Source organism: Anomaloglossus baeobatrachus, chromosome 8 (assembly GCF_048569485.1).
Source record: "Anomaloglossus baeobatrachus isolate aAnoBae1 chromosome 8, aAnoBae1.hap1, whole genome shotgun sequence".
NCBI classification, from domain to species: domain Eukaryota; kingdom Metazoa; phylum Chordata; class Amphibia; order Anura; family Aromobatidae; genus Anomaloglossus; species Anomaloglossus baeobatrachus.
In genome coordinates, this window is record NC_134360.1 from 218,321,236 (window position 1) to 218,335,376 (window position 14,141).

Here is a 14,141-nt window from a genome sequence, read left to right on the forward strand (position 1 = left end):
GGTACAGAATCTCGCAGTGTTTTGTTTTTTCTTTTTACTATTTCTTGATGTTTGGAGCTTGTTGGGTTTTTCTTGTACCATGAAAAGTAAAATTATTGTGCAATTTTCAGAATTTCTGTGTTTCAGTCCTTTGTGTTTGAGCTTTCTGATATCCTCAGGGTGGGCGCTTGCGGTGGCTAGCGTGGATGGGCAGGCCTGGGCTGCATTGCAACTCCATGTATTCCTGGGGGGCTCCTGGAGGGAGCGGAGTCAGCATTCACCGTCCCCTGCGGGGGTGTGTGTGGAGGAGGGGGTCCTATCACTCCAGCGGAGGTCTTCCATGTGACTCGGCCCCCGGCAGCTATTAAACTGTGCTTTTCTCTGAAACTCCGCAGCGCCCCACAGTGAATCATACAGGTGAATTCCTGAAGCCACGATCTGACGTGCGGTCTGTGGATCGGGTGCACGCATCAGCTGTCAGGTTCCCTTTTTAAAGTTTTTTTTTTTTAATTTCCTGATTATCAATGCTTTAGCATTACAAAGATACAAACAGTTCCTAAACATGACTTTGTTTTTTAGCATTCTGAGTGTTAAAACCTCTTTAAGGAATTTGGACGCCCCAGGTTGCTGCTCATTGCTTTCCTCTGCTCACCCCTTTTCTTTCTCCACTCACCCCTTTTCCTTCTCCGCTCGCCCTTTTCCTTTCTTCCGCTCGCCCCTTTCCTTTCTTCCGCCCGCCCCTTTCCTTTCTCCACTCGCCCCTTTCCTTTCTCCGCTCGCCCCTTTCCTTTCTCCGCTCACCCCTTTTCATTATTCCACTCGCCCCTTTTCTTTATTCCACTCGCCCCTTTCCTTTCTTCTGCTCACCCCTTTCCTTTCTCCGCTCGCCCCTTTCCTTTCTCCGCTCTCCCCTTTCCTTTCTCCGCTCGCCCCTTTCCTTTCTCCGCTCGCCCCTTTCCTTTCTTCCGCTCGCCCCTTTCCTTTCTTCCGCTCGCCCCTTTCCTTTCTTCCGCTCGCCCCTTTCCTTTCTTCCGCTCGCCCCTTTCCTTTCTTCCGCTCGCCCCTTTCCTTTCTTCCGCTCGCCCCTTTCCTTTCTTCCGCTCGCCCCTTTCCTTTCTCTGCTCGCCCCTTTCCTTTCTCTGCTCACCCCTTTTCTTTCTCTGCTCGCCCCTTTTCTTCCTCTGCTCGCTCCTTTTCTTTCTTCCACTTGCCTCTTTTCCTTTCTTCGCTCGCCTCTTTTCCTTTCTTCGCTCGCCTCTTTTCCTTTCTCCGCTCGCTTCTTTTCCTTTCTCCGCTCGCCTCTTTTCCTTTCTCCGCTTGCCTCTTTTCCTTTGTCTACTCGCATCCTTTCCTTTCTCCGCTTGCCTCCTTTCCTCTGCTCACTTGTCGCTTTCTCTTCTGTTGCAGCTCTGCAGTTGATCAAAGACTTGATGAGGACGGAGGTTCGGGCGGATTTATTGCAGGGTCTTGTGAAGCTGCTGAGACCATCAAGGAAGGACGGTGGGAGAGCGAAACCTCAAATCTTAGAAGGTGCCGGGGGTCATATTCCTGACTGGCAGAGAATAAAACATGGCGTCCTAAACAGGAGCACGGACATTATACTTGTAGACAATGTGGATTTGATTTGGATTTTAGTGCAGAATACAACGTAACATTGATGGTATAAGGGCTGTGGCCCTATGTACTGTGGGATCCCCCAGTGCGAACCACTATAGCCCCAGTGTGCCCCTTCTTTTTATTTAGTCATTGCTTTTTCTCTTCAGATCCCTCCGTGCCCGTCTTGTCAGAGCCTTTACCAGTCTTCATCCAGCAGGCGGCCTGTGCCAGGGCCATAGGGTAAGTGGAGGACAGGAGACATTGTCCCTTCCCGGCTGTGGTAAAACCTGCTGTAGTGGCATTAGTCGGAATAACAGGTGTGCAGTGTGTGATGTCTCCTCCATGTTGGTTCTGTGACCGGACCCTCTACCTCCAGGATGTTGGCGCGGGAGTCCTCCGAGCTGTGTGACCAGATGATCCGGCTGAGGGTTATACATCACCTGTTGTACGTCATGGGGAACATGGATCACACGGAGAGTCAGAGGCAGGCCAGCCTGGCGGTGCAGGTGAGACCCCCAGAATATACGGACACCCCAGCACTCCCTCCACTGATCCTGATGTCTGGATGTGAGTGGAGCATCAATTTATGGAGCTTCTTGTTTCCCGTCACGCCGGGACTCACACTCCACGTGCGCTTATTAAGTGTCGTCTGACCGGCTGCCGTCATTCACCGATCCGGTCTATCGCTGATTCTCTCCCACTTTTCAGTACTTTGCATCTGTGTCCCCGGTTGTGGAGGAACAAGTGAGGCTCGCCATTGGGGAGAAGCTCTTCCAGATGCTAATGGTAAGATGGGGGTTCTGCTCCTCTGGGGCTGCACATTGAAGTCTATAGTCTACTGGAGGAAAAAGTCACGTCTCTCAGAGGCGCCTCATGGAAAACGCTCTAAATCACGGGGGGTGGGCAAGACATTTTCTCGAAGGACCATATGAGGCACCATGACTGGTGTGAAGGGACAACCCAAAAGCCTGAAACTAATTCTGCTCTATATTAATATAGTCATTATAATTATTTTATATTGTATCACTTAATATTGAGTAGAATGAAGTATGCTGACACCCCTCTATATACAGAAGGAGCCCCCACACAACCTCCCCTATATGCAGTGTGCGCCCCCATAGAGCCCCTCTATATATGGTACGAGCCCTCACATAGCTCCTCTATATACAGGAGCCCCCACACAACCTCCCCTATATACAGTATGAGCCCCCATATAGCCCCTCTATATACAGAAGGAGCCCCCACACAACCTCCTCTATATGCAGTGTGCGCCCCCATATAGCCCCTCTATATACAGAAGGAGCCCCCACACAACCTCCTCTATATGCAGTGTGCGCCCCCATATAGCCCCTCTATATATGTTATGAGCCCCTACATAGCCCCTTTATATACAGGAGTCCCCACAGCCTCCCCTATATACAGTGTGAGACCCCACATAGCCTCCTATATACAGTGTGAGCCCCCACATAGCCGTTTATACAGTATAAGCCCCCATACATCCTCCTATATACATTGAGCCCAAACAAAGCCCCCTATATACAGTATGAGCCCCCACATAGCCCTGTTTATACAGTATAAGCCCCATACATCCTCCTATATACATTGAGCCCACACATTAGCCCCCTATTTACATGCAAACATCACATAAAAATGAATAAAGAATAAATAACACCCCACACACTCCCCTTGCTCCCGTCCCCATGTCGCTCTGCTCCGGCCTCTGATGCTCCGCACAGCACACAATGTGACATCATCGCGTCTGCTGTGCTTCATGTTGATTGGTGGAAGATGGAGCCAGCGGCCCCTCCGCCATTGATGTGATCACCACTGTCTACATTCTGTGGATGCAGAGTGGTGACCTCGGGTGGAGGGCAGCAGTGGTGGCAGATGGGCTGTGGCGGAGGGCACAGTGTGGTCCACTGTTTTCAGCCTTTCGTCATCTTGGGCCGTGAGTGGGAGTGGAATAGTCAGATGTGGCCCGCGGACCGCACTTTGGACAGTGCTTAGTTTAGAGCAGAGCTGAGCAATCAGAAGGTTGTAACAGCGCGTCAGGAAGCAAAACTGCAAAAATATAACTGCAGGAGATGAAGAATTCCTTCAAAAACTTTCCTGAGAAGGCGCATGTTACAAACTCATATTTAACCCCCTCAAAAAAAAAACCCAAACCTGCGTGTGACCCTCAGACTCGGGCGATGCTGGGTTCTGGCTTCAGACGACTGCAAGAAAAATTATCTGATTTTCATTCAGAGAAACGCGACGATTCCCTCCTCCGTCTTCTGCATTTAGACATCAGTGAATACAATATATCCTGAGTGCAGATACCGACTGCAGGAATCTGTGAGGATAATTCGAGTGGGATCCGATATTTTTGCGCAGCCGTAGACTCGGTGACATTTGGGTATCCGCAGCGCGCTGCGATCTCTGCACACGGACACTCTGCCAGTGACACATCCCTCACCTGAGCAGTGATCGCGAATAACATCCGAGTTTATTGCACCGTACTCGGGTCTGAATGAGCCCTAAAAGTGGGGAATCGGCGCGGTTACGTCAGACGGGGACCATTAATCACACTTTCACACATCCGTTTTTTTATCAGTGAACGATCCGTGCGTTTTCTCATCAATGAGCGGTCCATGCATTATCTCGTCAGTGAGCGGTCCTTGCGTTTTGTTGTTGGTGAGCGGTCAATGCGTTTTGTTGTCAGTGAGCTGTCCGTGCGTTTTCTCATCAATGAGTGGTCTGTGCATTTTGTCGTCGGTGAGCGGTCCATGCGTTTTGTCGTCTGTGAGCGGTCCGTGCGTTTTGTCGTCGGTGAGCAGTCCGTGCGTTTTCTCATCAGTGAGAGGTCCATGCGGTTTCTCGTCAGTGAGCGGTCCGTGCATGTTGTCATTATGCGTTTTGTCGTCCGTGCGTTTTGTCGTCAGTGAGCAGTCCGTGCATTTTGTCGTCGGTGAGCAATCCGTGCGTTTTGTCGTCGGTGAGCAGTCCGTGCATTTTGTCGTCGGTGAGCAATCCGTGCGTTTTGTCGTCGGTGAGCAGTCCGTGCATTTTGTCGTCGGTGAGCAGTCCGTGCGTTTTGTCGGCGGTGAGCAGTCCGTGCGTTTTGTCGTCGGTGAGCAGTCCGTGCGTTTTGTCGTCCGTGCGTTCTCACTGCGCTGCACCCATTCTAAAGGGCCCGTTACACGCTACGATAGATCGGGCAATATGTCGTCGGGGTCACGTCGTTGGTGACGCACATCCGGCATCGTTAGACATATCGTAGCGTGTGACAGCTACGAGCGACTGTGAACGAGCAAAAATACTCACCTTATCGTTGCTCGTTGACACGTCGCTCATTTTCAAAAAAATCGATCGTCCTTCTGTGCTCCAGTTGTTCATTGTTCCTGAGGCAGCACACATCACTCCGGGTGACACCCCGGGAACGATGAACTGCAGCTTACCTGCGTCCCGCCGGCAATGCGGAAGGAAGTAGGTGGGCGGGATGTTACGTCCCGCTCATCTCCGCCCCTCCGCTTGTATTGGCCGGCCGCTTAGTGACGTCGTGGTGACGCCGAACGTTCCTCCCCCTTCAGGAAGAGGATGTTCGCTGCCCACAGCGACGTCGTTCGGGAGGTGAGTACGTGTGACAGGGGTGACCGACTTTGTGCGACACGGGCAACAAATTGCCCGTAACGCACAAACGATGGGGGCGGGTACGATCGCACATGCGAACGCACAATAAATCGACGCGTGTAACGGGCCCTTTAGTCCGTGTCAGTTTTTACATTCTCGTTGCATCCGTTTATTACATATGAAACCCACCCTCTTCTCTTGACCATTACCCGCATTACTGTACCGGCAGCTCGCGGGTGACGGCCATTTTTTACAGGGACACAGCCTCGTTCTGGCAATCTTCATTATAACACAGAACATGCTAAAATATGTCTCCGTTTTTTGTTTTTGCCATAAGTCCAAAAAAGACAAAAAAAAAGTCGTTTATGAAGCCAAATGGATTATCATGAGTCCAAGTCTGTAAAAATAGTAGATAATGAACCAAAAATCAGACGTGTAAAGCCGCCTGACAGTGCCCGCGTCTGAGGACACACAACACCAGCCATCACCGCCATTGTCCTACCGATGTGCGGCTCCACACTGCAGGGGACAGTGACCGGTGGAGGGTGGTACCAGCACTACATCCCCTGTCTGTATATACAGCGCAACTTCTGCACTCTGCTGCATCACACACCGCCGCAGACACAGCCGCCGGCTGGTTACGGTTGTCGTCCACATTCTGTCAGATCTGAGCTGTATGAACCCCTAATACTGCACCCCAGAAATGCCACCCACCGGCAGTGTCACATCAGTCATATTGTGTCCCTGCAGGAAAACGCCGACATGTTGTACATGAAGTTGGATCCGATACAAGTGGATGTTCTGGTGTCCAACCAGGTGAACATCCCCGGAGGTGAGTACCGGAGCAGCCGCCCTGATCCCAACCCCGGGACACCAGATCTTTATCTGCAGACCATGGGCAGATCCAGACATTGGTTCAGCTCTGCTGACAATCCAACCCCATCTGCCAGCGAGCGATCGGCAGATAATCCTGACATGTTATATATGTTGTTTTTTTTTGCAGTAAAGGACGTGATAGAGTGACCGGCCTGAAGAAACTGCAACATGGAGGAAGTCAGGAGGCGGCGGGTCCAAGACTGGGAAATCCGATGTATTAATGACAACCTGTATATACTGTGCACAATAAAGAGGCGAAGCGAGCAGCGGTGCGACCTCAGCACATTTCTATAGTCTTCCTGTCATACTGCAGACACCTGCATTTCTCTATCGTGCAGCTGCTGCAGAACCTCCTGTAACACTGCAAGTATGGAAGCTGCAGCTCTGGGAAAAGACATGTCACTGGGAAATCTGTCCTTTACAGTATGTCTTATCCTCCAGTCACCTCCAGAGCTGCAGTCACTGTTCTGCCGTTACATTGTGTCTTATACTCCAATCACCTCCAGAGCTGCAGTCACTATTCTGCCGTTACATCGTGTCTTATCCTCCAGTCACATACAGAGCTGCAGTCACTATTCTGCCGTTACATCGCGTCTTATCCTCCTGTCACCTCCAGAGCTGCAGTCACTATTCTGCCGTTACATCGTGTCATATCCTCCTGTCACCTCCAGAGCTGCAGTCACTATTCTGCCGTTACATCGTGTCATATCCTCCAGTCACCTCCAGAGCTGCAGTCACTATTCTGCCGTTACATCGTGTCTTATCCTCCAGTCACCTCCAGAGCTGCAGTCACTATTCTGCCGTTACATCGTGTCTTATCCTCCTGTCACCTCCAGAGCTGCAGTCACTATTCTGCCGTTACATCGTGTCTTATCCTCCTGTCACCTCCAGAGCTGCAGTCACTATTCTGCCGTTACATCGTGTCTTATCCTCCAGTCACCTCCAGAGCTGCAGTCACTATTCCGCCGTTACATCGTGTCATATCCTCCAGTCACCTCCAGAGCTGCAGTCACTATTCTGCCGTTACATTGTGTCATATCCTCCAGTCACCTCCAGAGCTGCAGTCACTATTCTGCCGTTACATCGTGTCTTATCCTCCTGTCCCCTCCAGAGCTGCAGTCACTATTCTGCCGTTACATCGTGTCTTATCCTCCAGTCACCTCCAGAGCTGCAGTCACTATTCCACCATTACATCGTGTCATATCCTCCAGTCACCTCCAGAGCTGCAGTCACTATTCTATTGTTACATCAGGTCTTATCCTCCAGTCAACTCCAGAGCTGCAGTCTGAAATATGTAACGGGGCCCATTTTTATCACATTGCTGGAGAACCCCCTTTCAGATAAAGTAAACTGGGGACTTATTACTTTGTTAACTCCGACTGCTGCGTCATCCCGTGTAGGAAGGAGAAGCAAGAAGTCTGCGAATAGTCGGCCCCGACCATTACCAGCGGTGGTCAGGACGGAGAGACGCGACTCTGACCAAAGAACATGAAATTAACCAGAACCGACCACTAATGACCTCCGAGCTCCACAGGACCGGACCCCATTAAAGCCAACTAAGAAAACCTTGCCCTGTGTCACCCGCTCAGTATAAGCCCTGTGTCTCCCACTCAGTATACGCCCCGTGTCCCCCCTCATTTTGTGCCCCGTGTCACCAGCTCAGTATATGCCCAGTGTCCTCCGCTCAGTATCAGTATATGCCTCGTGTCCAATCTGTTCAGCATACGCCCTGTGCCCCCCCCGCTCAGTATATGCCCACTGTCGCCCTCTCAGTATACGCCTTGTGTTCCCCGCTCAGTATACGCCCTGTGTCTCCCACTCAGTATACGCCCTGTGTCTCCCACTCAGTATACGCCCTGTGTCTCCCACTCAGTATACGCCCTGTGTCTCCCACTCAGTATACGCCCTGTGTCTCCCACTCAGTATACGCCCTGTGTCTCCCACTCAGTATACGCCCTGTGTCTTCCACTCAGTATATGCCCAGTCTCCTCTGCTCAGTATCAGTATATGCCTCGTGTCCAATCTGTTCAGCATACGCCCTGTGCCCCCCCCCACTCAGTATATGCCCACTGTCGCCCGCTCAGTATACGCCTTGTGTTCCCCTCTCAGTATACGCCGTGTCTCCCACTCAGTATACGCCCTGTGACTCCCACTCAGTATATGCCCTGTGTTCCCCGCTCAGTATATGCCCACTGTCACCCGCTCAGTATACGCCCACTGTCACCCACTCAGTATACGCCCTGTGTCTCCCACTCAGTATATGCCCACTCAGTATACGCCCTGTGTCCCCCGCTCAGTATACGCCCCGTGTCCCCCGCTCAGTATATGCCCACTCAGTATACGCCCCGTGTCCCCCGCTCAGTATATGCCCACTCAGTATACGCCCCGTGTCCCCCACTCAGTATATGCCCCGAGTCCCCTGCTCAGTATACGTCCAGTGTCCCCTGCTCAGTATACGCCCAGTGTCCCCTGCTCAGTATACGCCCAGTGTCCCCCGCTCAGTATATGCCCACTCAGCCCCGTGTCCCCCGCTCAGTATATGCCTACTCAGTATACGCCCCGTGTCCCCCACTCAGTATATGCCCCGAGTCCCCTGCTCAGTATACGCCCAGTGTCCCCCGCTCAGTATATGCCCACTCAGTATATGCCCCGTGTCCCCTGCTCAGTATACGCCCAGTGTCCCCCGCTCAGTATATGCCCACTCAGTATATGCCCCGAGTCCCCCGCTCAGTATACGTCCAGTGTCCCCTGCTCAGTATACGTCCAGTGTCCCCTGCTCAGTATATAACCAATGTCCGCGCCCCCTGCTCAGTATATGCGCCGAGTCCCCTGCTCAGTATACGTCCAGTGTCCCCTGCTCAGTATATGCCCAGTGTCCCCTGCTCAGTATACGTCCAGTGTCCCCTTCTCAGTATACGTCCAGTGTCCCCCGCTCAGTATACGCCCCGTGTCCCCTGGTCAGTAAACGTCCAGTGTCCCCTGCTCAGTATACGCCCCGTGTCCCCTGCTCAGTATACGCCCCGTGTCCCCTGCTCAGTAAACGTCCAGTGTCCCCTGCTCAGTATACGTCCAGTGTCCCCTGCTCAGTATACGCCCCGTGTCCCCTGCTCAGTATACGTCCAGTGCCCCCTGCTCAGTATACGCCCCGTGTCCCCTGCTCAGTATACGTCCAGTGTCCCCTGCTCAGTATACGCCCCGTGTCCCCTGCTCAGTATACGTCCAGTGTCCCCTGCTCAGTATACGCCCCGTGTCCCCTGCTCAGTATACGTCCAGTGCCCCCTGCTCAGTATACGCCCCGTGTCCCCTGCTCAGTATACGCCCCGTGCCCCCTGCTCAGTATACGTCCAGTGCCCCCTGCTCAGTATACGCCCCGTGTCCCCTGCTCAGTATACGCCCAGTGCCCCCTGCTCAGTATACGTCCAGTGTCCCCTGCTCAGTATACGCCCCGTGTCCCCCGCTCAGTATACGTCCAGTGCCCCCTGCTCAGTATACGCCCCGTGTCCCCTGCTCAGTATACGCCCCGTGTCCCCTGCTCAGTATACGTCCAGTGCCCCCTGCTCAGTATACGCCCAGTGCCCCCTGCTCAGTATACGCCCCGTGTCCCCTGCTCAGTATACGCCCCGTGTCCCCTGCTCAGTATACGTCCAGTGCCCCCCGCTCAGTATACGCCCCGTGCCCCCTGCTCAGTATACGCCCAGTGCCCCCTGCTCAGTATACGCCCCGTGTCCCCTGCTCTGTATATGCCCGCTCAGTATACGCCCCGTGTCCCCTGCTCAGTATACGCCCCGTGCCCCCTGCTCAGTATACGCCCCGTGTCCCCTGCTCAGTATACGCCCCGTGCCCCCTGCTCAGTATACGCCCCGTGCCCCCTGCTCAGTATACGCCCCGTGCCCCCTGCTCAGTATACGCCCCGTGTCCCCTGCTCAGTATACGCCCCGTGCCCCCTGCTCAGTATACGCCCAGTGCCCCCTGCTCAGTATACGCCCCGTGCCCCCTGCTCAGTATACGCCCCGTGTCCCCTGCTCAGTATACGTCCAGTGCCCCCTGCTCAGTATACGCCCCGTGTCCCCCGCTCAGTATACGCCCCGTGTCCCCTGCTCAGTATACGCCCCGTGTCCCCCGCTCAGTATACGCCCCGTGTCCCCCGCTCAGTATACGCCCCGTGTCCCCCGCTCAGTATACGCCCCGTGTCCCCTGCTCAGTATACGCCCCGTGTCCCCTGCTCAGTATACGCCCAGTGCCCCCTGCTCAGTATACGCCCCGTGTCCCCCGCTCAGTATACGCCCCGTGTCCCCTGCTCAGTATACGTCCAGTGCCCCCCGCTGCCCGCTCAGTATACGTCCAGTGCCCCCTGCTCAGTATACGCCCCGTGTCCCCTGCTCAGTATACGCCCCGTGTCCCCCGCTCAGTATACGCCCCGTGTCCCCTGCTCTGTATATGCCCGCTCAGTATACGCCCCGTGTCCCCTGCTCTGTATATGCCCGCTCAGTATACGCCCCGTGTCCCCTGCTCTGTATATGCCCGCTCAGTATACGCTCCGTGTCCCCTGCTCTGTATATGCCCGCTCAGTATACGCCCCGTGTCCCCTGCTCTGTATATGCCCGCTCAGTATACGCTCCGTGTCCCCTGCTCTGTATATGCCCGCTCAGTATACGCCCCGTGTCCCCTGCTCTGTATATGCCCGCTCAGTATACGCTCCGTGTCCCCTGCTCTGTATATACCCAATGTCCTCACCCGCTCAGAATAGTGTCCTCTCTCTCTCCCTGATTACAGTACACGCCCCGTCAACTCTATGCCCCGCCCCCTCGCATAGTCACGTGGATCATCAGTAGCTTCTCAGTCCTCCAGTAGCAGGTGACCGCAGAGACACGTGATCACATGACGTCATACTAACAGCAGCCCATAGCCGCAGAAAAGTTTTGACTCCTCCCCCGAGCCTTCATTTACATATACCCATGATGCCTCGTTTTGTGATGTCGCTTTGATCTCTTTTGTACTTTATTCTTAGCATACTTGAAATTTGTTTTACATCAGAGCAGAATGCGGCGCTAGTGGCTCGTGCGCTCCACACAATAATAATACTATGTCGCCATGATGTATAAGGGGACGCCCCGCAGCCGGTCCAGGGCTGGAGACAGCTATGTGCATACTCTGGTTTCTCTTCAGATCGAATAAATCTTTCGCCTTTTACTAAAGATTTCCGTGGAGAGGAACAATTATGAGTTTCACTCAATTTTTTGATGCCCAGCGCTCGCTGGGCTCCTGCACTGGTGAATAATAGAAATAACAGTATAGCTATAACCTGCAAGAGGGGTCATTTACATGTAGCTGCAGTGTTATTCCCCAATAGAGGGCGCCAGTGTCGTGTATGCAACTGCAGCGCCGATCATCCAGAGGGCGCTACTGTATACAGGAGGCTGCAGGGCTAATGATCACCCACTAGAGGGCGCCACTGTTTACAGGAGGCTGCAGAGCTGATCCACCACTAGAGGGCGCCACTGTATACAGGAGGCTGCAGAGCTGATCCTCCACTAGAGGGCGTCACTGTATACAGGAGGCTGCAGGGCTAATGATCACCCACTAGAGGGCGCCACTGTATACAGGAGGCTGCAGGGCTGATCCTCCACTAGAGGGCGTCACTGTATACAGGAGGCTGCAGGGCTAATGATCACCCACTAGAGGGCGCCACTGTATACAGGAGGCTGCAGAGCTAATCCACCACTAGAGGGCGCCGCTGTATACAGGAGGCTGCAGGGCTGATCCTCCACTAGAGGGCGCCACTGTATACAGGAGGCAGCAGGGCTAATCCACCACTAGAGGGCGCCGCTGTATACAGGAGGCTGCAGGGCTGATCCTCCACTAGAGGGCGCCACTGTATACAGGAGGCTGCAGGGCTGATCCACCACTAGAGGGCGCCACTGTATACAGGAGGCTGCAGGGCTAATGATCACCCACTAGAGGGCGCCACTGTTTACAGGAGGCTGCAGGGCTAATGATCACCCACTAGAGGGCGCCACTGTATACAGGAGGCTGCAGGGCTAATGATCACCCACTAGAGGGCGCCGCTGTATACAGGAGGCAGCAGGGCTGATCCTCCACTAGAGGGCGCCACTGTATACAGGAGGCTGCAGGGCTAATGATCACCCACTAGAGGGCGCCACTGTATACAGGAGGCTGCAGGGCTGATCCTCCACTAGAGGGTGCCACTGTATACAGGAGGCTGCAGGGCTAATGATCACCCACTAAAGGGCGCCACTGTATACAGGAGGCTGCAGAGCTAATCCACCACTAGAGGGCGCCGCTGTATACAGGAGGCTGCAGGGCTGATCCTCCACTAGAGGGCGCCACTGTATACAGGAGGCAGCAGGGCTAATCCACCACTAGAGGGCGCCGCTGTATACAGGAGGCTGCAGGGCTGATCCTCCACTAGAGGGCGCCACTGTATACAGGAGGCTGCAGGGCTGATCCACCACTAGAGGGCGCCACTGTATACAGGAGGCTGCAGGGCTAATGATCACCCACTAGAGGGCGCCACTGTTTACAGGAGGCTGCAGGGCTAATGATCACCCACTAGAGGGCGCCACTGTATACAGGAGGCTGCAGGGCTAATGATCACCCACTAGAGGGCGCCGCTGTATACAGGAGGCAGCAGGGCTGATCCTCCACTAGAGGGCGCCACTGTATACAGGAGGCTGCAGGGCTAATGATCACCCACTAGAGGGCGCCACTGTATACAGGAGGCTGCAGGGCTGATCCTCCACTAGAGGGTGCCACTGTATACAGGAGGCTGCAGGGCTAATGATCACCCACTAAAGGGCGCCACTGTATACAGGAGGCTGCAGGGCTAATGATCACCCACTAGAGGGCGCTACTGTATACAGGAGGCTGCAGGGCTAATGATCACCCACTAGAGGGCGCCACTGTATACAGGAGGCTGCAGGGCTAATGATCACCCACTAGAGGGCGCCACTGTATACAGGAGGCTGCAGGGCTAATGATCACCCACTAGAGGGCGCCGCTGTATACAGGAGGCAGCAGGGCTGATCACCCACTAGAGGGCGCCACTGTATACAGGAGGCTGCAGGGCTGATCCTCCACTAGAGGGCGCCACTGTATACAGGAGGCTGCAGGGCTGATCCTCCACTAAAGGGCGCCACTGTATACAGAAGGCTGCAGGGCTAATGATCACCCACTAGAGGGCGCCACTGTATACAGGAGGCTGCAGGGCTGATCCTCCACTAGAGGGTGCCACTGTATACAGGAGGCTGTAGGGCTAATGATCACCCACTAAAGGGCGCCACTGTATACAGGAGGCTGCAGGGCTGATCCCCCACTAGAGGGCGCCACTGTATACAGGAGGCTGCAGGGCTGATCCCCCACTAGAGGGCGCCACTGTATACAGGAGGGTGCAGGGCTGATCCACCACTAGAGGGCGCCACTGTATACAGGAGGCTGCAGGGCTGATCCACCACTAGAGGGCACCACTGTATACAGGAGACTGCAGGGCTGATCCTCCACTAGAGGGCGCCACTGTATACAGGAGGGTGCAGGGCTGATCCTCCACTAGAGGGCGCCACTGTATACAGGAGGCTGCAGGGCTAATGATCACCACTAGAGGGCGCTACTGTATACAGAAGGCTGCAGGGCTAATGATCACCCACTAGAGGGCGCCACTGTATACAGGAGGGTGCAACGCTGATCTCCCACTAGAGGGCGCTACTGTGTACAGGAGGCTGCAGGGCTGATCCTCCACTAGAGGGCGCCACTGTATACAGGAGGCTGCAGGGCTGATCCTCCACTAGAGGGCGCCACTGTATACAGGAGGCTGCAGGGCTGATCCACCACTAGAGGGCGCCACTGTATACAGGAGGCTGCAGGGCTGATCCTCCACTAGAGGGCGCCACTGTATACAGGAGGGTCCAGGGCTGATCCTCCACTAGAGGGCGCCACTGTATACAGGAGGGTGCAGGGCTGATCCACCACTAGAGGGCGCCACTGTATACAGGAGGGTGCAGGGCTGATCCACCACTAGAGGGCGCCACTGTATACAGGAGGCTGCAGGGCTGATCCTCCACTAG

The 14,141-nt window shown here is 54.4% G+C and overlaps 1 protein-coding gene and 1 non-coding gene across 5 annotated transcripts in view; both read left to right on the forward strand.

Annotated features, from left to right (window-relative positions):
• Positions 1-6,329, forward strand: part of ARMH1 (armadillo like helical domain containing 1) — a 40,707-nt gene extending 34,378 nt beyond the window's left edge. For all 4 annotated transcript variants that reach the window (XM_075321101.1, XM_075321099.1, XM_075321098.1 and 1 more), the window contains exons 7-12: positions 1,387-1,509; positions 1,743-1,815; positions 1,952-2,081; positions 2,284-2,361; positions 5,938-6,019; positions 6,191-6,329. In XM_075321101.1, the coding sequence (XP_075177216.1) occupies positions 1,387-1,509; positions 1,743-1,815; positions 1,952-2,081; positions 2,284-2,361; positions 5,938-6,019; positions 6,191-6,210 (506 nt within the window). In that variant the 3' untranslated portion in view covers positions 6,211-6,329. The remainder of the gene's footprint in view (positions 1-1,386; positions 1,510-1,742; positions 1,816-1,951; positions 2,082-2,283; positions 2,362-5,937; positions 6,020-6,190) is intronic.
• Positions 6,330-11,209: 4,880 nt separating this feature from the next.
• LOC142250196 (U5 spliceosomal RNA) lies at positions 11,210-11,324 on the forward strand. Its single transcript, XR_012725131.1, has one exon. It is a non-coding gene; the product is annotated as a U5 spliceosomal RNA (small nuclear RNA).
• Positions 11,325-14,141: the final 2,817 nt, after the last annotated feature.